This window comes from Peromyscus eremicus, chromosome 1 (assembly GCF_949786415.1).
Source record: "Peromyscus eremicus chromosome 1, PerEre_H2_v1, whole genome shotgun sequence".
NCBI lineage: Eukaryota > Metazoa > Chordata > Mammalia > Rodentia > Cricetidae > Peromyscus > Peromyscus eremicus.
The window spans coordinates 165324266-165347350 of NC_081416.1; the positions used below are offsets into that span (position 1 = coordinate 165324266).

Here is a 23085-nt window from a genome sequence, read left to right on the forward strand (position 1 = left end):
GAGTCTACCACACGTGAAGAAATTCCTGTCAAGTGTGGTGGAGACAAAGGACTAGTGGCTTGTGTGGAGAGGCAGCTGGGAAAGAATGCTGGAGTAGGTGAGAGTCCTTTGCTCTCACTTTTCACACTGGAAATTGTGTGTGTGTGTGTGTGTGTGTGTGTGTGTGTGTGTGTGTGCACGCATGTGGCAGGCAGGACAGAAGTGAGTCCTGTAGAAAAGACTTGAGGGGCTGGACTAGGAGTGTATGTCAAAGAGACCACCTAAGACAGTGGAGGCCTAGATCCTCCAGTGGGAAAAAGGCAAGGGAAAGGGTGGTCCCAGCCCACAGGAGCTGAGGCCCGTCCGTGTTGGGCGTTCTGGACCCTGGAACCCGATCCTAAGAGGAAGCCAAGTGTTGGAAGCCGAGGCTCTGAAGCCTTGATTCCAAAGAAGGAACCAGGAGGAACCTCTTTGGGTGAGGCCCTAAGTGTACAGGGCTGTCAAACCAGACAGACAGGAAAGGGAGTGTGGAACCTGGCCAGGTGGCCTTGGTGGCGCAAGTCTGTAATCCTAACTAGTCTAGGAAGGCTGAGGCAGGACGATTGGAAACAAATGAAGGGCAACTTGCTTTACAGAGCAAGATCAAAGCCAGCTTGGGAAACAGTGACAGCTGAAATTAAAAGTTAAGGGATTGGATGTAGCTCTGTTGGTGGAGTATTTACCTAGCATGGATGAGGCCCTAAGCTGAATTCCCAGCACCACATAAAACCAGGCATATACCTCCAATCCCAGCTCTTGGGAGATAGTAGAGGCAGGCAGCAGAATCAAATATCAAGGCCATCCTTGGCTACATAGTTTGAGACTAGTCTGGTATATATGAGACTCTTTCAAAAAGAGAAAAATGAAAGCCAAAGTGGTTGGGGGAGATGGCTGGGTAGTAAGGAGCACTGGTTGCTCTTCCAGAGGACCTGGGTTCAATTCCTAGCACCCACACGGTGGCTCACAAGTGTCTGGAGTTTCTGTCCTCCACAGGCACTGGGCATACATATGATATACAGGCAAAACACACATACACATAAAGTAATAAATTAAAAATGTTGTTTAAAAAGCTGGCACTGCAGTTCTGGGGTAGGATACTTGCCTAGCATACTTGAAAACCCTGAAGCTCAATTCCCAGGCCATCGAAAGTAAAATAACATCAAGTAAATAAAATAATAACAAAAGTAAAATAAAATAAAAGGGAAAGATGGACAAAAGTTCACTTGCAGAGGGCGGTGGGTCCCCCAGGAGAGCCCAACTAAAATTGCATAAGCCTGTGGGGGAGCACAAATAAGGAGACCTTCACACACACAGGAACCAGGACACATGGCAACTTTCGAATTATTTTATTCACAAAGCTTGGCGTGATATACAGGCACTTCTGCTAATGAGTTGGCACCGGCCACTGGCTCCTGCCTGAGTCAGTTGCCCACCTCGGAGCCCTCTGAGGATTAGTGCTAGTAATGTTACACACAAAATGGGGAGTTGGACTGGTGGGTGGGAAGGCAAGAGAGAAATCCACATCTGTCCAGGGCTTCAGATGGCAGCAGCCTGGGTTCCCTCAATCCTTGTGGAGCCTGGAGCCGCTGTTTCTGAAAACCCCACACTGGGCAATCGGACCCTGAATCCACCTTCTTCCCGGTCCCTACTCCCACTCCGGGCCTTGGGGCTTAACGACACCCTGGGAAAGCGGAATTTGGGTGACTTCTCCCCAACCGGGGACTTGGAGGTTGTTTCACCCTCTTGTCCCTTAGAGACCTTAGAAGGGGAAGCCAAGCCTACACGAGGTAATCGGACCCTGACCCGACCCCGGTGACCCGAAGCCCCTTCCCCACCACCCTCTTCCTCCTCCTCAGGGCTTGGAGAGCCTTCTCCAGAGACCGACTCGCTTTGGCTGAAACCCACTCTGGGCAGCCTGAGCTTCGGACTCTTAGCCTTTTCTCCAACTTCTATTCCTTCCTTAGCCCTCACCAGACCAAACAGGGGCAGCCGAACCTTGAGTTTGTGTCCGGCATCCCCATCACCCTCTGCCACTCTGTACTCAGCGTGGCTACTCACTGGTGAAGTGAGTTCCACATCAGGCAATGAGAGCTGGAAGGTGCGCTGGGCCGCGGGGTCCTGGTGCTCAGGACCCTCTCCTCTGCCTCCTGCTCCTAGCGTGGGCAACGTCAGCTTCAGCACACCTTCACTCTTAGCTGCTTCACCAGCCTGGGCTTCACGGCTCAGCCCCACATCCAGCTCTAGCTGGGGCACTGTCACTGTGGGCATCTTAAAGACGCCCTCACCCACTAACAGATCACCACCTGCCACCTGGGTTCCAGGCAGCTCCGGCATCACAGAGCCCGCTGTACCCTCTGCAGAAGGGGCTGTAATCTCAGTGCCTGCCTCCCGAAAGCTAGCCAGTTCTACCTGGGGCAGTGAGATGCCCAGTGTGGGCACCCTCAGCACTCCCTCCTGGCCCTCTGCAACCACCTGCTTAGTGCTAGACACCTGCAGGCCTGATGGTCTCACTCCACTGGCAACCCCCGCTGCCTCCTGAGCTCCTGGTGTGACCAGTTCCACCTCTGGGATCTTAAGCTGTGCAGCTATGGCCTCCAGTTTTTCCCCAGGGCTAACACGCCCATCCTCCACTTCTACTTCCTTCCCTCGGGACAGCCCAAAAGATGGCATCTTCAGCCTCGGCATCCTCACCTTCCCATCCCAGCCCCGGCCCTTTCCCTCAAGCTCAGCCTCCCCCGCCATTAGTACTTCAGCCTCAGAGTCCCGGCCTTTCACCCCAAACTTGGGCAGAGCAAACCTGGGCCCTTTGGGCTTGCTGTCAGCCCCTGCTACCTCCACTTTGCCTGAGGGCAGATGAGCATCCAGGCTGAGCTGTGGGATGGACAGGTCCAGGGCAGGCAGCAGCCCTGCTTCCCCAGCAACCTTTGCTTCTGCTTCGGTCCCCGCTCGAGCTTTGGGGAGTGAGATGGCAAACTTGGACACCTTCAGCTTGGTGGCTCGCCCAGGCCTCTCCACCTCTGCCTTGGCCACTTTGGGCCCCGAAAGTCCAAATTTGGGCAGAGAGAACTTGGAAGTGGGTTTGACTTTCATTTCTACCATCTCTAGCTGCTCTTTCTCAACTGCAACCGTGGGCAGCTGTGGAGTTACAATCTCCACAGAGGGCACCCGGAAACCCACCTCTCCAACACCTGCTGCTACCCCGGGGCCCTCTGGCTTCTCCACTTTGCCTTCTTGGACTTGTCCTTCCAGGCCCAGGGCCCCAGGCAGGTCAAGCTCCACAGACGGCAGAGAGAGGGAGGGGACACCAACACGGGCCACCTCACTGCCCACCTCTGGCTGCAAACAGGGAAGTGTCATGAGTTTACCTGGAACCTCAAGACCTGCCTCACTGGGCTTGCCCACCTTCCCCAACTTGGGCATGGTCATCTTGGGCAACTTGAAACTAAATTCAGTCCCTTCTGCCTGTTCCGCCCCTGCCGCTTTTCTCTGAGCCTCAGGAACCGTGGACAGCTTCATCTCTGGCACCTTGGGAAGCTGCACTTCTGGGACCTGTGACACTTGAAGTTCAGGCAGCCGAATGTCTGACACTTTGGGCAGCTGCAGCTCGGGGAGGTGGACATCAGGCACTGCCATCTCGGGCACTTTGGGGAGTTTTATTTCTGGAAGCTTCATTTCAGGAAGTTTCACATCAGGCACTTTCATCTCTGACACTTTGGGCAGCTGAACTTCTGGAAGTCGAACATCGGGCACAGCCATCTCAGGCATCTTTGGGAGCTTCATCTCTGACACTTTGGGCAGCTGAACTTCTGGAAGTCTAACATCGGGCACGGCCATCTCAGGCATCTTAGGGAGTTTCATCTCTGACACTTTGGGCAGCTGAACTTCTGGAAGTCTAACATCGGGCACGGCCATCTCAGGCATCTTTGGGAGCTTCATCTCTGACACTTTGGGCAGCTGAACTTCTGGAAGTCGTACATCAGGCACAGCCATCTCAGGCACCTTCGGGAGCTTCATCTCTGGGAGCTTCATTTCGGGAACTTTTGGGAGCTGTACATCTGGAAGGTGTACATCAGGCACAGCCATCTCAGGCACCTTCGGGAGCTTCATCTCTGGGACTTTCATCTCAGGGACTTTGGGCAGCTGCACTTCTGGAAGGTGGACCTCGGGTACGGCCATCTCAGGGATCTTTGGAAGTTTCACCTCTGACATTTTGGGCAGCTGTACCTCAGGGAGTCGCACATCTGGAATGACTGCCTCAGGCACTTTTGGGAGTTTGACATCAGGAACCTTGGGGAGCTTCACTTCGGGCCCTTTGGGTGCCTTGACCTCAGGCCCAGCCACACCAATGCCAAAAGAAGGCATCTTGAGAGTGGGGAGCTTCAGCTTGCTCTCGGCGACAGCTTCGGGGCCAGAGGGCCGGGGCTCCAGGAGAGAAAGCCCAAAGGTGGGCATTCGAAGTCTGGGACCCTTTGCTTTGGCCTCAGGGCTTCCCTTGACCTCCTTGGCTTCAGTAGCTTCCTTCCCTCGAACCCCAAAGCGAGGGAAACTGAGGCGGGGCATCTTCAGGGCCACCTCAGGTACCTCTCCCTGGGCCTCCACCTCTGTACCTGGCAAAGCCAGGTCCACTCCCACGGAAGGCGCTGCCACATCCAGGGTGGGGACCTTCACCACTGCAGCCCCTTCCTGGGTGTCCAGGCATGGAAGTGTGGGAAGAGGGGGTAAAGAGGGCAGGGTGGGGAGCTCCACTTGTGGAACCTGGATTCCGATGACTGGGGGCTCCACAGCTGGTGCAGCTGGGGCTCCTAACCCAAGGGTTGGCAGGTGAAGGGCAAAGCCGCTGGCTGACTCTGCTGACGGGGCTCCCTTGGGAGCCGACACCTGAGGAACACCCACCTCAGCACTTGGCAGCCGGGGCCCCACTAGCTCTATCTGAGGGGCTGTGAACCCAGCTCCTGTGGCTACCTCAGCCTCAGCCTTGGCTTTCCTTGGGGGAGGAGCAGCGGCCGCCATTCGGGCTACCTGGGCCTCTTCAGCCACTTCTCGGACACGTAGCCGGGGCAGCTGGAGACGGCGACGGGCTGGGGCAGCTGGGACAGGTCCCTTGGCAGCCTCGCTTTTGAGACCCCGACGCAGTCGGGAGAACTTGGGTAGGGAGAACTCAACGTCGACGGGGGCCAAATCTGCAGGGGTCCCCAGGGCCCCCGGCACCATCTTCTTCTTCTTCACGGGGGACAGACTCTGGATGTTCTGAGGAGAGAAGAGAAAGGCAGGAGAGAGGAGGCTGTGGGACAATGGGAGGCTGGGAGTGGGCAGAAAAAAACACCCCACCCAGTATTATACCAGGCTGGGGATGTGTCCCCAAAACACCATCCACCTTCCTGCCTATCACTTCCCCCCAGGGAGGCAATGACAGTGTTTAGAATCTCACTGCGAATGGACACGGTTGGCAGCAATAGGGACCCAAAAATTCCAGGCCTTTATTTAGGAATTGCCCCCAACGTACTCATTGCAGAGATGGGGAAACTGGGACCCAGAAAGGAAAAGAAACACGAGTCACTCAGTAACCCAACAGCCCTTAGGCTAGAATCTGGTCTTCCAGAGGATTCCGTGGATCCTAATGAGCCTGGTTCCCATGGTGGGGATGGGTGTGAGCCTCCTTCTGATAGGCGCATCCTCCTCCCAGGGGGTGGAGTTCAGGAGCAGAGAACAAGGGGCAGAGGGCGGATTAGTGTTGGGTTAGTGACAAGACAAAGGGACAAACTGGGCCACCATGTCAGGGAGTAGGGTTTACGGCGCAGAGACCGGGTCGCTGGGGCAGTCCTGGGCCGGGACCGGGCTAAGCACGCGTACCAGCTTGGCCACTTTGGCCCGCGGGCCCTTCATCTCGAAGCCAGACACCGTCCCGGGCCGCAGCGCCAGGTCCCCCGTGGGCACAGTGCGCTTCAGGCAGAAGGAGACCTTGTAGGGCTCGGCGCATTGCAACAGGCGAAGCGCATCCTCATACTTGAAGTTCTCAAAGAACACGCGGGCACTCAGCAGCTGGTCCCCTGCAAGCAAGGTGGAGGTGGGCGGAGAGTGAGTGTCTCCTGACCCCTCCACAGTGAGGCACACCCACTTCGTAGGAGCCAGCCAGTGAGGCCCAGGCCCAGATTTTGACCCTGCTCATCTTGGCCTCTGGCTTGAGAGAGGAAATCTCAAAGGTAAGGGCTCTAGGAACGAAGCTGGTGCCATTGGTTTTGGCCCCGCCCCTTTCCAGATTGAACCAATCCACTCAGGCCTCTCCACGGTCTTATTCCATCCTCATCATTCAGAGGGTTCCTTGTGAGATCAGAACCAATAAGTAACATCCACAGGGGTTTTGTGTAGTTCAGTTTACAATATATAGCGGAGGATGACCTTAAACCCCGGATCCTTCTGCCTCCACCTCAAGTGCTAAGATTACAGGCATTTGCCGCCATTACTAAAGTTGATAGCCTATATGGCAGTTCCTTGCCCTCTGTGGATGGTTCCTTCCCCATGTTCTCGAACTCATGAAAACACGCTGTTGGAACTAGAGCTGGAGCTCTCCTATAGAGCATGCTTGCCTAGCATGAAGGATGTCCTGGGTTCAATCTCCAATACCACACATACGTACAAAAGGCACACTGGCAGAGGATTCGGACCTTGAATTTTCTTTGTCTACGCACACTGACCTCAAATGAGCAGAGATCCACCTGTCTCCGCTTCCCAGGCGCTGGGATTAAAGAAGTGTGTTGCCACCCTTGCTATCTCCCTGCATTTAATGATTGTCTGTGTGTATGTATGCCTTGTTTATGTGGGTGCTCTCCAAGGCCAAAAGAGGGCATCACATACTGACATGAGTGCTGGGACCTGAACTCAGTCCCCAGGAAGTGCAGCGAGCACTCTTAACCACGGAACCATCTCTGCAGCCCCTGTAACACTTTTTACTATGTGTGTTTTAATATTTCTTTTATTTGTGTGTGGGTGTGGGTGTATGCTGGTACCCACAGAGGCCCGAAGAGAGCTTCAGATCTCCTGGAAATGGATTTACAGGTGGTTGTAAACTGCCCAGTGAAGGCGCTGGGAAACTGCTGGCTACAGTGTCCTAACCACTGAGCTATCTCTCCAGCCCTTGTTTTTTTCGTTTTTTGTTTTCTGAAGCTGGGCTTTCCCTGTGTAGCTCAGGCTGGTCTTGATCTCTCTTTCACTATGAATCCAAGACTGGCCTCAAACTATCAATCCTTTTGCCTCAGTTTCCTGACTGCTAGGACTATGGTGTCCCAGTTGGGAAATTTTGTAAAGCTTGTAAGATGTCTGCTTCCAGCTGGGTGGTGGTGGCGGCGATACACGGCTTTAATTCCAGCACTGGGAGGCAGAAGCTGGAGGGTCTCTGTGAGTTGGATGCCAGCTTGGTCTACAGAGAGAAGTCTACATCCAGGACTACACAGAGAAACCCAGTATTGAAGAAAAAAAAAAAAAAGATGTCTGCTTCTAACATCCAAGTTTATATTTTCATCCTTGAATACTCTCTTCCACACTTATAAAAGGTCCCCCAATCTCTTCAGGGAATTTTTTTGAGCACTAACTACCCCAGATATTAAAACTGTGAATATGCACATCTCATATAAATAGGTATAGTATTTGCATAAAACCTATACACATTCTCCCTGCACTTTAAACCGTCTCTAGATGCCAAGTGTGGTGGCGCACACCTTTAATCCCAGCACTCTGGAGGCAGAGGCAGGTGGTCTCTGAGTCTGAGGCTAACCTGGTCTACAAAGCGAGTTCCAGGGCAGCAAAAGCTACACGGAGAAACCCTGTCTCAAAAGAAAAAGGGAAAAAAAGAAGAGAAGCAGGGTCCTCTGGAAGAGTAACCAGTGCTCTTAGATGCTGAGCCAGCCCTCTGGCCTCAACTTTTTGTTTTTTAATGGTGCGGGAGATTGAATCCAGGACTGATGGTGCTAGAGATTGAACCCAAGGCCTTATGCATGCTGGACTAATGTTCTTCCACTGAGCCACACCGCTCGGCTCTTGCTGACTCTAGGCACGCCCTCTACCCCTCAGCCACAGCCCTAGCCTTCTCCTCACTGTTCTTGAGATAGGATGTTGCTAAGTTGCCTGGGCAGACCTTTAAATTTCCATTCTCCTACCTCAGACTCTTAAACAGTTGTTTACTTTTTGAGACAAAGTTTCCCTACGTGGTCCGGGCTAACCATAAACCCAAGATTCTCCTCCCCCGGACTCCCAAGGACTGCTGGGATGACAGACCAGCACCAGGCCCAGTTCCAGATTATGTCTGATACAGTGTAAATGCTATGTAAATAGTTGTTCCTTTGTTTTTTAAAGATGTATTCAGTCTTACTTTATGTGTATAAATATTTTGCCTCCATGTATGACAGCGCAGAGGCCAGAGGAGGACATGAGACCCCCTGGAAACAGTTGTAAGGGACAGTTGTGAGCCACCATGTTGGTGCTGGGAACTGAACCAAGGTTCTCTGCGTGACCAGCAAATGCTCTTAACTTCAGAGTCCCTTCTCTAGCCCCTCAGCTGTGCTGTCTAGGGAATAATGACGAGGAAAAAAGTGCAGCCGTGTTCAGTATGACCCCGCCCCCACCACCCCCACCACCCCCAAATATTTTCAGTCTCGGATTGGCTAAACTTTCAGATGCAGAATTCGCAGGTGTGTAGGGTGGATTGTCTGTCCAGCTGCCCCTCCACACCTCCAGCCGGGTGGGCAAGAGAGAGCTCTGATTTAAGAGGGCCAGAATCGATGGGTCTGGTGGTGGTGCGTGCCTGTCATCCCAGCAACCCTTGGGAGGCTGGGGCAGGAGAATCTCGAATCTAAGGCTAGCCTGGATCACATGGGGAGACTCTGTCTCAAAAAATAAAACCAAGGGATTGGGGATTTAGCTCAGTGGTAGAGCACTTGCCTAGCAAGCACAAGGCCCTGGGTTCGGTCCTCAGCTCCGGGAAATTAAAAACAAACAAACAAAAATAAATAAATAAAAATAAAAAATAGCCGGGCGGTGGTGGCGCACGCCTTTAATCCCAGCACTCGGGAGGCAGAGCCAGGTGGATCTCTGTGAGTTCGAGGCCAGCCTGGTCTCCAAAGTGAGTTCCAGGAAAGGCGCAAAGCTACACAGAGAAACCCTGTCTCGAAAAACCAAAAAAAAGGGGCTGGAGAGATGGCTCAGAGGTTAAGAGCACTGCTTGTTCTTCCAAAGGTCCTGAGTTCAATTCCCAGCAACCACATGGTGGCTCACAACCATCTGTAATGAGATCTGGTGCCCTCTTCTGGCTTGCAGGGATATGTGCAGACAGAACACTGTAGACATAATAAATAAATAAATCTTTAAAAAAAAAAAAAAAAAAAAAAAGAAAAAGAAAAACCAAAAAAAAAATAAAAAATAAAAATAAAAAATAAAATAAAAATAAAACCAAACAGCGAAGGCCACCTTTGCAGAGCTTCTCGCGTGCAGCCCTTGAGAGCCTGGTGACTTTTCCTTCTTTTCCATTTCTATTTCTTTTGGATATTTCTCAGGGCTGGGCATGCTTTCCCTGACAGTGTTTCCTCACTCTTTCTCTGAGGCTCCCCGACCGCTTTATCCACGGGCATACTTACTACCCTCCATTGCTTTCTCGGACCCTAACTTAAAAGGCCTGGCATTCTCCCTTCCACTTCCTCCTCTCAGCAAATGCTAAGACTTACAGCTTGCTTGCTTTCGTGTTTTTCTCCCAGTCTGAAAATAAAATTGTCCTTGAGTTTTAAAACAAACAAACAACAACAACAACAACAAAAACTACGCACACCTTGTCTTTCTCCAAACAGGTATCAGCAGGCTACTCTATCCTCAGGTAAAAAAAACTCCTGGGGAGTACTAGAGATGAAACCCAGGGCCTCATCCATGCTAGCCAAGTGCTCTACCACTGAGCTACAGCCTCACCTAAAAGTGATCCCTAGGAATATCTTTGAGGCCTCTCTCTCCATCGTACCCCACACTTAGATCCTGAATATCCGGGATCCAAATAGTTCTCTTCACTTCCAACAACTCCCCCTGTGGCCTGAGCACCCACCATCTCTCAGCAGCTCATTGAAGAGCCGTCTTGTAATTGATCTTGCTCCCGACGCTGCCTCATACAGACTACTGTGAATGGAGCAGCTCAACAAGACGCATCTCTTTGGGGTGGAGGATTTGCAAGCACAAGGCCCTGGGTTCGGTCCTCAGCTCCGGAAAAAAAAAAAAAAATGCCTCCCTGCTTTTCCTCTGCTTGTGCCACAAAAGTCATAGTCCTTTTGAGCCCTTCTCCTGACCTCTCCCCACTATATTGTAAGCTCCTCAGGTCTTGTTCATTGTTGTAGCCAAAGCACTAAGACGCTTTGTAAATAATTCTTATGGAGCAGGGATGTACTTCATTGGTAGAAAACTTGCCCAGAATCGACCACTGAGAGGTTGGGAGCACAGTTCAGTCACAGAGCACTAGTCTAGCAAGCCCAAAGCCCTGGGCTCTATCCCCAGTATGACAAAAATAAACACATACATTTTAAAAATAATTAATTTTAAAAGAATAATTATTATGTGCAATATGTAAGTCAAATCAGCTTTATCCATATTTCTTAAAACATCTTTGATTTAATTATTTAATTAAGCTCTTCTCTCCACCTCAAGTTAACTCCACCCCTTTCCCCTGTCCCAATAACACATTAATTAGCACTTACATAGTGCTTACTGTGTGACACTTAGCTGTGTGCTGTTTACAAAACCTGACTCATTTAAGCTACATAATAACCTCATGAGGTCAGTGCTAATTATTCCCATTTAAAGATGAAAATATGGAGACACAAAAATATCACGAGGGTTCTGGGAGTCCAACACAGGCAATGAACTGGCCTTAAATAATCACAGTGCCAGCTGGGCATGGTCACTCAGGCCTGTCATCCCAGCTACCCAGGAGCCTGAGGCAGAAGGATCAAAAGTTCAAGGCTAGCAAGAAGGCTCAGCGGTTAAGAAAAGCGCTCTCCAGAAGTGGTGGTGCACGCCTTTAATACCAACACTCAGGAGGCGGAGGCAGGTGAATCTCTGGAGTTCCAGGCCAGCCTGGTCTACAAAGCGAGTTCCAGGATAGCTAGGGTTGTTACACAGAGAAATCATGTCTGGAAAAAAAAAAAAAAAAGAAAAGAAAAAAGAAAAGAAAAATGTGAGCGTGCGCTCTTCCAGAGGATCCATTTTTGTCCTGGCACCCACTTGGCGGCTCACAGGGATTCCATGCCCTCTTCTGGCCTCCGGAGGTACAGCAGGTACAAGGCACACCGTCGTACTTGGAGGCAAACCATCCATACAAATAAAATAATGTAATTATTTTTCAAGTTCAAGCCCAGCCAGGGTTACACAGAAAGTTCAAGTCCAACCAGGCAACTTAGAAAGACTCTCAAAAAGTTAAAAAGGAGTTGGAAAGCAGGGCATGGTGGTGCATGCCTGTAATCCTGACTCTTTGGGAGATGGAGTCAAGTCATCCATTGCTGTACGGCGAGTTCAGTGCGGGCCTGGGCTCCATGAGGCCCTGACTCAATTTCCCGAGCCCCCCAAACAGTGAAGAGATGTCATTCAGTGGTAGAGTCCTTGCCTGGCATGCTTGAGGAGCTGGATTCAGGAAAAGAACACGGAAAGCCTCACCCCAGTCCCTTAACACCGCCTCCTGGCAAATGGGTCCAGTTTCAATTGCATCCCCGCCAGGACTCTGGGCATATACCTAACCACACCCATGCAGGTCAGTCCAGTCCCCACCATGCCACCAGGCTCCACCCGACCCCCGTCACGCCCTCGCCAGGCCCCCCACCCAAAGCAGATTCCTAACTCCGCCTCCGCAGATCAGCTCCGCCCCGCCCTCTCCAGACCACGCCCCCAGTCTTGTCCCAGGCAGCTTAACTCCGCCTCCGCAGACCCGCTCCGCCCCGCCCTCTCCAGGCCTCGCCCACCTTCCTGCAAGCTGAGGCTCCTAGCCGCAGGTGAATCCTCGCGCAGCTCGCGGACGAAGATTCCTTCTTTGCCGCCGCCTGCTACGTTGATACCGCTGACTCCCGTCTGCGCTTCGGTCTCCACGATAATCTCCACCAACTCCGCTCGTCTCAGTTCCTGCGAGGGGCGGCGAGGGGTCGCCATGACGCTCCAGGACGGCTACTCGCCCAGAGCTCGCCATGGCGTTCCTTCTCTAGGACCCGCGGTGCGGTTAAACTGCTCTACCCTCCCTCTCCCTCTCCGGGAGGATCGGGGGTCCAGAGGGACAAGGAGCGAGGCTGGAAGAGGAGGGGGTGGGTGGACGGGGCCAGATCATGGGGTGGAGCCGCTTGGAAGTGCCCAAGAGGCATCTTTGAGAGGCTTATTCATCTTTCTCCCTCCTTCCTTCTTCATTTTAAGACAGGACTCATGTAGCCCAGAGCTGCCTTAAACTCATTATGTAGACCAGGCTGGCCTGGAACTCACAGAGATCCACCCTCAAGTGCTGGAATTAAAGATGTGTACCACCATGCCCGACCTTTTTTTAAAAAAAAATTGTGTGTGTGTGTGTGTGCAATCAATGTGCATATGCATATGGGTGCCTATGGCAGTCAGGAAGGCTTGGGGTCCTCTATAGCTGGAGTCACAGGCAATTAGCTGTGAGCAGTCCAATGGATGCTGGAAACTGAACTCTGGTCCATTGACCTGCCCCCCTCCTTGTTTGTTCATTTGTTTGTGGCAGGGTCTCATGAGGTTCTGGCTGGCCTGAAACACTGCATTCACCAAATTGGTCTTAAAGTCACAGTGATCTGCCTGCCTCTGTCTCATGCTGATTACAGGTGTGTTCCACCATGCTCACCCCTGCCCTTTTCTGAAAGGGATTCCTTTGGCCTAGGCTGAGGTGGAGCTCAAGGCAGTCCAGCCTCAACCACCCAAGTCCTGGAATCAAAGGTATAAGACAAAAATGCCAACTCCAATATCCATATTCATATTCTAAAGACTTGGTGGGCCTTTATTAACTGCATAACTAGCCTAGAGAATTAACCCAATGGTAGAGGCAAGGCCTAGCATGCACAAGGTTCTGGGTTCCATTCCCAATAAAAACTAGACAAACAAACCAAAACACATATGTAAAATATTCCACTTGATCTTAGTTATTCCTATAGAACAAGGGCATGCTTCTAAGAAAGGGAGGCACCCTGAAGCCATGCAAGATGGAAGAATGGGGTCTTGCCCCCTGTGGGTTTGAATGTATGTGAGAATGCTGTTGTGGACGTTGTAACCCGTAACCCGAGACATGAGTAACTCCCCCGGGAGAGGGAATCTAGTCACCACGGGGGATGCGTGGGTAATAAATGGTGACCACAGCAGAAGTGGCATTCGTGGTATTTACTGGCCCTTGTTCTGAAACACACTGGAGGGTTCACATCTGCTTCCCAGAAGGGGAAGCAAGAGATCTGATTCTGTCTAGGAAACCACTCTGCTGTGTGCATCTGGGGGTGCATGGTTTACTTTCTGGGCCTATCACTGTGCTGCAAAGTTGGGTAATATGGAAGGAGCCTCTGGTTGTGAACGAGCACAGATGGAAGGGACAAGTGTAAGGCATTGAGACCAGCCAGGACTGGCGCCCATCCCGGAGCACGGAGAAGGAAAAACAGGACTAGACTAAATGCCTTACTGCAGGGGCCTTGGGGGATTAGGGCAGGGCAATATGGAAAGTCAGAGTTGGAGTGGGCTCTGGGAACAGCGTGGTCCTTCCACTCCCCTCTGGACAGGAATTGTGTCTTTTCCATCTTTTTTAGGAAGTCACAGGAAGGCAGTAAATCCTAGTCAGTTAAAGTACCTTACCTAATGCCACACAGCACATTAAACAAATATTCCATCCCAGGGCTCTACAGGTAACAACCCCCTTGCCTTTCCCCCTCAGCCTGAATGAGCCTCCTTTGTAAGTAGAGCCACCCAGTCCAGTACCCAACAGAAGGGGTTAAAACCGCTAACATTTAATCAAAAAGCAATTACAGTCACTGAGGCATTCCCTTGGTGCCAGACTGTGCAGATGGCCAAAATGTGAATCCTCAAAGTCCCCAGAGGTGGGGACCATTGGCCCATCTCAAATGAGGACGCTGGGGCTCAAAGTGGTTAGGTCACCTGCCTAGGGCTACACAGCAAAAGCAGTGTAGAACTGGACTTGCCCCTTGGGTCCCCAAGTCCTCTACGCTGACCCTATACTTCCTCACCTCTTCCTTGTAGGGGGTATTTTGACTCAGGGTCCTACTCTGTAGTCCAGGTTGGCCTCTAATTCATAGTAGTCCTCCTGCTTCAGCCTCTTGAGTACAAATGCTGAGATCATAAGCATCTATCCATGTCTGGTTATGCTAGTTTCTTCTGATGAATTATTTCTGTTGAATTTTTTTGTTTTTTGTTTTTCAAGACAGGGTCTCATGACTCTAGTTGTCCTGAAATTCAGTATGGAAACCAGGCTGGCCTTGAACTCACAGAGATCCACCAGCTTCTGCCTCTCAAGTGCTGGGATTAGAGGCCTGCGCCACCACACCCAGCCATTTTCTAATTTAATTTTAAAAGATATGGGGAGGAAGAGCAAAAACAAAGATTTTCTGTTTGTTGATTTTTTGCCTGCATGTATGTCTGTGTGCTACACCGATTGGTGTCCATGGAGGTCAGAGGAGTGTGTCAGATCTCCTGGGACAGGAGCTGCAGATGTTTGTGGGGCCCATGTGGGTGCTGGAAATTGAAACCGATCCTCTGGAAAAACAGCCAGTGCTCTTAACCACTGAGCCAGCTCTCCAGCCCCCTGGGCTCCTTTTAAAAGTTTTGTTTACATTCATTTATTTATGTATGTGTATGTGTAGAGAGGTCAAAGGAATTGGTTTTAGGAACTGGGTCTTTCCTTCTACTGTGTAGCTTCCAGAGATTGAACTCGGTCATCAGACTTGGCAGCAGGCACCTGTACCCACAGAGCCATCTGGCTGGCCCCTCTGCTGGGCTTCATCATCATCATCATCAGTGCCAAGGATTGAACCCAGGGCCTTGTATATGTTAAGGTACTCTACCACCAAGTGACACACACACACCCTTTTTTTAAACCTTTTTGAGACAGAGTCTGACTAAGTTGCCCAGGCTGAACTTGAACTTGGGATCCTCCGGTTTCATCCTTCCAAGTGCTAGAATGACAGGCCTGTGCCTCCAAGCCATGCACTCACTATTCATTCAACCCTTCATGATCCAAAGAATCAGCCTCTGTGAGGTTTTTTTTGTTTTGTTTTGTTTTTGTTTTTTTGAGACAGGATCCCAGTTCTGTAGCCCAGGATGACCTTGAACTTGGAAGTTAAGATGACAGGCATAAAAGCCACCACACCTATCTGGATGCCCCACACATTTACTATTATTGCCACCCTGGCCTGTGGACACCCACCTCAGCACTGCGGCTCCTGGCCTCCATAGCTCTGCAGAGAGTCGCCTGGGCCTCAGGCTCCTGTTTCCTCACCTCCTTCTGCTGTAGGACCAGCTTCAGCTCCTCATGGAGCAGCTGCCGCTGAGCCTGGGGGTACAAGATGGAGGTCTGAGGCATGGAGAGATCGTGGGATAGAGGTGGGGCTTGCCAGTGAAGTCAGAGCAACCGTGGCGTCAGGCAGACAGAGAGTAGGGCCTCACCGCTTCCTGGGTGCTGGTCTTTTCTCCTGAGAGGAGCCCCACTCGAGGTGATGCACAGCTGTAAGCAGGGATTTCACGCTTCCTTTGAGGTCTTGCTGCCTGCCAAAGAGAGACAAAGAACCATGGGACACCAGACAGGCCCAGGGAAGACAGAGAAGGGTATATGGTATCAGCCAGCACTCACCTGAGGGTCACCTCCAGCTCCCTGGGCCTCCTGGGTCCGGGGCTCTAGGAAGAACAACATACATAGTAGTATCACTTCCTGTGCCCCAGTGGCTTCCTGAGAGCCTGACCCTGTACCCACTCTGGCAATTCTTGGTCCATAAGTGCCATATAGTTAGTTCCAGACCAGCCTGGGATACATAGAGACCCTGTCTCAAAAGAGTGAATGCAGAGCCAGGCCTGGTAGCACGTACTTGTAATCCCATGGTGTCTGATTTATTCCCTGCTTATGGAGTCAAACCCAGACCTTTAGCATACAAGGCACCCATTCTACATTCCCAGCCCTTGCTTTGAGGTTTTTGTTTTGTTTTGTTTTGTCTTTTTTGTCCCTTGAGACAGGGTTTCTCCTGGTAGCCCTGGCTATCCTGAAACTAGCTCCGTAGACCAGGCTGGCCTCGAACTCACAGAGATGCGCCTGTCTCTGCCTCCTGAGTGCTGCGGTTAAAGGCATGCGCCGCCACCTCCCTGCTTGCTTTGTGTTTTGAGACATGCTCTCAGTACATGTTAGCCTCAAATTCTCTATGTAGTTGAAGATGACCTTGAACTCTTGATCTTCCCATTTTGCCTCCCGAATACTGGGGTTACAAGTATATGACAAGCCAGGTGGTGGTGGTGCACGCCTGTAATCCCAGCACTTGGGAGGCAGAGGCAGGTAGATCTCTGTGAGTTCGAGGCCAGCCTGGTCTACAGAGCTAGTCCAGGACAGGCTCCAAAGCTACAGAGAAACCCTGTCTCGAAAAACCAAAAAAATAAACAAACAAACAAAACCAAGTATATGACACTGGTTTTAGTTTACTGGACACCTGCTTTGCTTCTGAAAAATGCGTCCTCTCAGAGAGGCCAAGGGAACTTGTGCCTGTGTGGGGCACACAACCCAAGAAGAAGGCACAGAGCCGTCAGCCTCCAGCCAGGCCCTCCTGGGGGCATGGAGGAGGGGCCTGTCCCTGAGCTTGGCCCCCACCTGGCATGCCAGCCCGCCAACCCCTGCCACACAGGAAAAGGTCAGGCACATGCGGCACATTCCCTTACACAATGGCCCATCTGCTGTGCCAGTCACATTCTGCCCCTGCCCACTCACCCACCCACCCACCAACCACTGCACAATGGCCCTTCATAGCTCACCACTGAGGCAGAGGAGCTCAGTTGGTAGAGTGCTTGCCTGGCATGTACAAAGGCCCTGGGTTCAACCTCCCAGCTCTACATAAACCAGGCTTGGTGGTACACAAGTATAATCCCAGCACTTAGCAGGTGGAGGCAGGAGGATCAGACATTCAAGGTCATCCTTAGCTTCACGGGCCAGCCACATGAAACTGGGTATTAAAAACAGCAAACTTTGCCCACAATTGGCCGGCTTAGACAAACCTGAAACACACACACACACACACACACACACACACACACACACACACACACACACACGTGCGCGAGCTGTAACCACTCTGCTGACTGCCCCCCCACAGACTCTGAGGGCTCCTGTCAGCAACTCCCAAGGATCTTAGAAGTCTGTGTCCAAGCCCAGCCTCCCTTGTGAGCCCTCAACTCCTGCACAGAAGTTGAAGACCTCCCCTACAGTGGCTTCCCTGTGAAACAGGCCCTGTGTGGGCAACCACAGACCTGGAATTCACCCTGAATATGCTAGTTGCAAAGTCAGAGATCAAGGCTCGGACAGAAGAAGTTACCTGTTTAGGGTTGAATAGCAGGATGAGGCAGAGTAAAGACCTATGCCTTTAACTTCTGCTCTCTTCCTAACTTGCAATGCCCAGGCCCAAGCTGCAGAGCCACTGGCAAGAGCTGAGGTGGGCCAGAGAAGTCAAAATAAATAAATTCCGGAGAGACCTTGTTAGTGCCAGGCCCGGCCTAGGCAGCCTCACGGGCCCCATCTTACTGGCAAGTAAAGGAAAGCTGAAGACAGAATGTCATAAACTGGGTGCGGTCGAAGAATCCTGTAATCAAACAGGACTATGAGCTAGAAGGCAGCCTGGGCTACATGAGACTGTGTCTCAAAAATACTTGAAACATCAGGAATGGTAGACAGAAAGAGTTATAGTTTATGGCCAGTCTGGAATATGTAGTGCGTTCTGGGTCAGCCTGGGCTACAGCATGTGATCCTGTCTGGGGTCGGGGTTGAAAGATCCAAATCCAAACGAGAGTCAATAAGGTTTGTGGGGAACCTGGGCCTGGCATAGTGGCAGATACCAAGGAGCATGGTATAGGCCACATTCTCCTTGCTCTGGGCCAGGCAGTGAGGCTACACGGGAACGTGACACAGGAAGCCCAGGCAGAGCAAGGACAAGACAGTGCCCTCCCTCCCTCTTCATCTTGGCCCGGAACAGCTGCCCAGCCCAGGTTATATTTAGGCCACTGAGCCCTTCCTGAGCCACATGCCCAGCTCCTGGGCAGGGGTGAGGGCAGCTTCCGAGGGAAATGCACCCTCCATGGGCACTCTTTGTTCTCAGACCTGCCCATCCCACTAGGTAAGGAAGTTGGGGACAGGCTTCCTGGGAGTCCCTGGTATATATATGTCACAGGAAGAGGGAATGGGGTCCTCCTGGTGAATTGTGGCCAGGCAGAACTTTCTGGATGTCAACAGCTCATTTCTTGAGGCACCACCCTAACATATGCCTGAAATCCTTCCAAACATTTCAAGGACCCTGTTTCTTGAGCATTTACTATGCGTTAAGATATAGAAATAAAGTCTTAGCCAGACAGTGGTGGCACACACCTTTTAATCTCGGTATGTGGGAGGCAAAAGCAGGCAGATCTCTGAGTTCAAGGCTAGCCTTGTCTACAGAGTGAGTTCCAAGACAGCCAGGGACACACAAAGAAACCCTGTCTCAAAAAATAAAACAAAAAGATTTATATATGTATATATGTCTTTTTTCAAATGCTGGGCATTGAACCCAGAGCCTCATGGTTGCTGGCCGAGCATTCTACTACTGAGATATGAGCTACCTCTGAGCCCTCTACTTTTCTTTCTTTTTTTTTTTTTTTTTTTTGGGGGGGGGGAGGGTCTCACTTACCTCAGGCTAGCCCCATCCTCCTTCTTCTACCTCCCTGGTGCTGGAATGACAGGCTCAAGCACACCAGGTTTCGTAGGATGCTAGAGACCAAGCCCTTGGCCTTCTGCACACTAGGCCGAGCATTCGACCAACTGATCTATATTCTCCAACATATCCCAGCCTTCCTCTTCCCCTTCATTTTGAGACAAGGTCACACTAAGTTGTCTAGGCTGGCCTTGAAGTGGGTATGACAGATCCATACCACCAGCCTACATCTATTTGTCCATTTTAGATGCTGTTCAAGCCCTTAGTGTGGCTAAGAGGCAGACACCATCATATGGACTACGGCCCAGCTAAGGAGTCTGTCCTTCTTGGCTCCCTGCCCCCAGGAGCTGCTGTCTACCCCATGTGACTCTGCCCACTCAGAGCCTTAACTTCCCTAAGCCACCTGTGATCTGCTGTCCTCAGCAATGGAAGCTAGGCCCGGTCCAGCTCATCCTGGCCCCAGCTCATCCTGGCCCCTGGGCGCTATCTAAGGCCATTTAATGCGGCTGGGAGGAGATGCCTAGATAGTGCAGCCTGTGGCCCCTTAGGTTGTCCCAGCTCCAGTATTAAGTCTGAGTACATGGAAAAATCCTTCTCTTTGGGGGCCTCAGTTTCTTTCTTTCTTTCTTTCTTTCTTTCTTTCTTTCTTTCTTTCTTTCTTTTTTTTTTTTTTTCTCGGTTTTTCGAGACAGGGTTTCTCCGTGTAGCTTTGCGCCTTTCCTGGGACTCACTTGGTAGTCCAGGCTGGCCTCGAACTCACAGAGATCCGCCTGGCTCTGCCTCCCAAGTGCTAGGATTAAAGACGTGCGCCACCACCGCCCGGCGGGCCTCAGTTTCTTAACTGTAAGATGTATGTACCCAATAAAAGTAGCTTCGTGGGCATGGTGCCAGCCTGCAATCCCAGCACTTGGGAAGTTAAGATTGGAGGATTGTGAGTTGGAGGCCAGCCTGGGCTATTCGGTGAGTTCAAAGTCAGCCAGTCTGTCTTCAATACACACACACACACACACACACACACACACACCCCACAGACACACACACACTCCACAGACACACACAGTAGGTTCGAAAGTTTGAGCCAACAGATACTTTGAATATTCCTTATATATGGTAAGTGCTCAGCTAATATAAACTAGTTTCTGGCAACAACAGAGAGTGCAGAGGGAGGGGGCTATACATCTGTTTCTCAGATTCATCCATGTTTGTATGTTTGAGACAGTGTTTCCTGGTAGTCCAGGCTGGCTTCACACTCCCTATGTAGCTGAGAATGCCCTTGAACTCCTGTCTTTCTCCACCTCTAAGTGCTGGGGTTACAAGCGTGAACCCCTACACCTGTCTTCCATACCCAGACTTTGCACCACAGCACCCCCAAGTTCCTCTGAACCAACGGGGAACTTAAAGTTGAGGCACCAGCTTTAGCTTGAGTCCAGCCTCCTACCAATGGGGTAGTGCTACCTCTCCAGCACCCATTTTCAAAGACCAAGAGCTTTTCCCCAGCAATTCACACACTCCCCCAGCCAGGCGAGGGGGCCTCCATCTGCCCATCTTACGGATGGCAAAGTGGGGACAAAGGTTGAAGTCTCCTCCCTAAAGCTGCCCAGCCAGTTGTGCACACCCAGGACTCATGGGACTAAAACAAGAGGGTGGTCAGGAGTCCAGCCCGAGCTGTATAGAAAGACCCTGAGACCTTACCTCAAAAAAAAAAAAAAAAAAAAAAAAAAAAAAAGAAGGAAGGAAGGGCTACAGAGGAAGGAGGCCAGCTCGTAGAGCCGTGCCTAGCATGCATGCAGCCCTGCATTCCATCTCCAGCACCACAGACACTCAGCATGGTGGTGCGTGCCTGTGGTCCCAGCATCTGGGAGCTGCAAATAGGAGGCCCAGAAGTCCAAACATAGCCTCAGCTATATAACTTGGAGGCCAGCCTGGACTACCTGAGATCAAAGACCACCCCCCATCCTGAGGAGAAGATAGGACTTGAACCCAAAGCCTGGTTCCAAAGCCCATGATTTTAACTCCTCTGTCACTCTCCTCTCCCAGCCCTCCCAGAACCCTAGGCTGTGGTCCCAGGGCTACTCAGCCTGGCCAGCTGATTATTTCTGATTGTTTCTTACCGTTGAGCCTCCAGGCACCTGCAGAGCTCCTGGTCCGTCTGTCCAGCCCCAGCCTTGGGCTGGGAGGGAAAAGGAATGGAAAGGGGGAGGGAGAGGGGGGAGCTTAGCCATTGGCTCCCTGCTGTGATGTCACCAGAGGGTGGGTGGTGGGGAACAAACATCCCCTTCTCTGGGCTACATCCTTCTGCAAGGGGGTGGGGATATGGAAACACCAATCCCTCCCTTGCCAGAGCCCAGACCTCCACCCCAGCCCTGGTTCAAGAATTTGCATACCAGCCCCACTAGGAGACTCAGCACCCCACCCAAACCATCTCTGGCTCCTGGACCCTGGCCTAGCCCACATAGTCCCTGAAACTCTCAAGACAACCTCCTACACCCTCTCCCTGATACTGTGGGTTCAAATCCCAGCTCAGGCATTCCTGGCTGTGGGAACTTCAGCAATCACAGGGCATCTCTAGGCCTCAATGTCTTTGTCTTTGAAATACGGGTGGTAAGAATGCTTACCTCTGAATGTTGTCATGGAGTCAAATGGGTTTTAAAACCTAAGTTGGGGGCCAGTGAGCCTGCTCAGCAGATGAAGGCCCTGGCCATTAAGCTCGAGGACCTGAATTCTGCCCCTGGGCCCACATGATGGGAAGAATCAACACATGCAAATTGTCCTCTGACTTCCACACACACAAGCACATACCCTGTGACACATATGCACACACAAATAAATTTAGTTGAAAAAAGAAAAATTAAGAACTAAGGCAAGGACTGGAGAGAGAGAGCTCAGTGGGTAAGATCGTTTGCAGTTTCTCCAGAGGACCCAAGTGTGGTTGGGAGCCTTACAACCGCTAGTAACTTCAGTTCTGGTGTATCCAATACCTCTGGCCTCGTCAGCCATCTACCTGTGCTCTCGGATCCACATGCACACATAATTAAGACTAATAAAAACACATACTTAAAAAACGAAAAAGACGCACACCTTTAATCCTAGCGCTTGGGAGTTCGAGGCCAGCCTGGTGTACAGAGTGAGTTCTAGGTCAGCCAGAGCTACATAGTGAGACTCTGTCTCTAAAACACTCACAAAAGTGTTTTATATAAATAAAACATAAAATATAAAAAAATACATAAAAAAATAAATAAATGGCTTTTGTTGTCATTGTTTTTCGAGGTCTCTTTGCGTAGCCCTTGGCTACTTACTGCATTTGAGGCCAGGCTCAAGAGATAAGATCTCAAAAAACACAAATAACAGCAACAAAAATAAGAGGAGTAGATAAGCCTCTGGGGGAGGAAGAAGCGGGAGCTTTGAACCTTTATTATAGACTGGGCCCAGTAGAACTCCAGTTTATTGTTTAATAAAATCACTGCTTAGGGTGATCCTTTCTATATCCCAAGTTATATGCCGGGGTCCAGCGCTTTGCCTCTGCCTCAGGGCGGGCTCGTTATGTTCAGTTTGTAACTACCCAAGGAGGAGATGATGGAGCTGACTCCAACCTCAGTCCTCTGGCTTTCCAACTCACAGATAAGGAGAGTGAAGAAGGACAGTAACTTTCAAAAGATCATACACAGCAACAACTGTATCACACACTTAAAGCCAGGCCGGCCCAGCTCTGAAACCAATGCCTCAAGGCCTTACCCCCAACTCCATTGACCCCTGGCCCCGCCCCCAGCTGCCCTGACTCACCAGACCCCCGGGCGTGGCAGAGGAAACACAGATACCCCCACATGCCTCTGTCACCCACAAGGCTGCTGCCTCGGATGCTCTCAGCTCTCTGAGCTAAGGACTAGAGCTGGGGCCAGGCTGAGGCTGGGGGATTACCCCCAAAGCTATAGTCAGCAGCTTCTGGGCCATTGTCCATCCAGGTCCCAGCGCTGCACCCTGGTCCCTCACACTGGCTTGGGTGGCCTCTCTGTGGACCCTCCTGTCAACCCATATGGAGGGGCTGGGCCCATGCTGAGGGTACGGGGTCAAGAACAGGGTGGCAGGATCCTAGCGTGCTGGGGCCACCCCCTTCCTCTGTGAAATGCCCCCTGCCCAC

The 23085-nt window shown here is 51.4% G+C and overlaps 1 protein-coding gene across 1 annotated transcript; it reads right to left on the bottom strand.

Moving 5' to 3' along the window:
• Positions 1 to 1554: 1554 nt before the first annotated feature.
• On the bottom strand, positions 1555 to 22773 carry Prx (periaxin). The gene is made up of 7 exons (XM_059253467.1): positions 22731 to 22773; positions 15869 to 15912; positions 15685 to 15783; positions 15446 to 15571; positions 11994 to 12150; positions 5869 to 6065; positions 1555 to 5265 (listed from the first exon to the last, which is right to left on the bottom strand). Exons 1-7 carry the CDS (start codon positions 22771 to 22773, stop codon positions 1555 to 1557), a joined length of 4377 nt encoding a protein of 1458 aa, XP_059109450.1.
• Positions 22774 to 23085: the final 312 nt, after the last annotated feature.

Coding starts and splice junctions, on each gene's coding strand:
- Prx (XM_059253467.1), bottom strand. CDS start 22,773: ATGTGGGGGTATCTGTGTTTCCTCTGCCACGCCCGGGGGTCTG. Junction 15,572..15,684: donor AGACCAGCACCCAGGAAGCG/GTGAGGCCCTAC, acceptor TTGTACCCCCAG/GCTCAGCGGCAGCTGCTCCA. Junction 6,066..11,993: donor GAGCCTCAGCTTGCAGGAAG/GTGGGCGAGGCC, acceptor CCTTGCTTGCAG/GGGACCAGCTGCTGAGTGCC.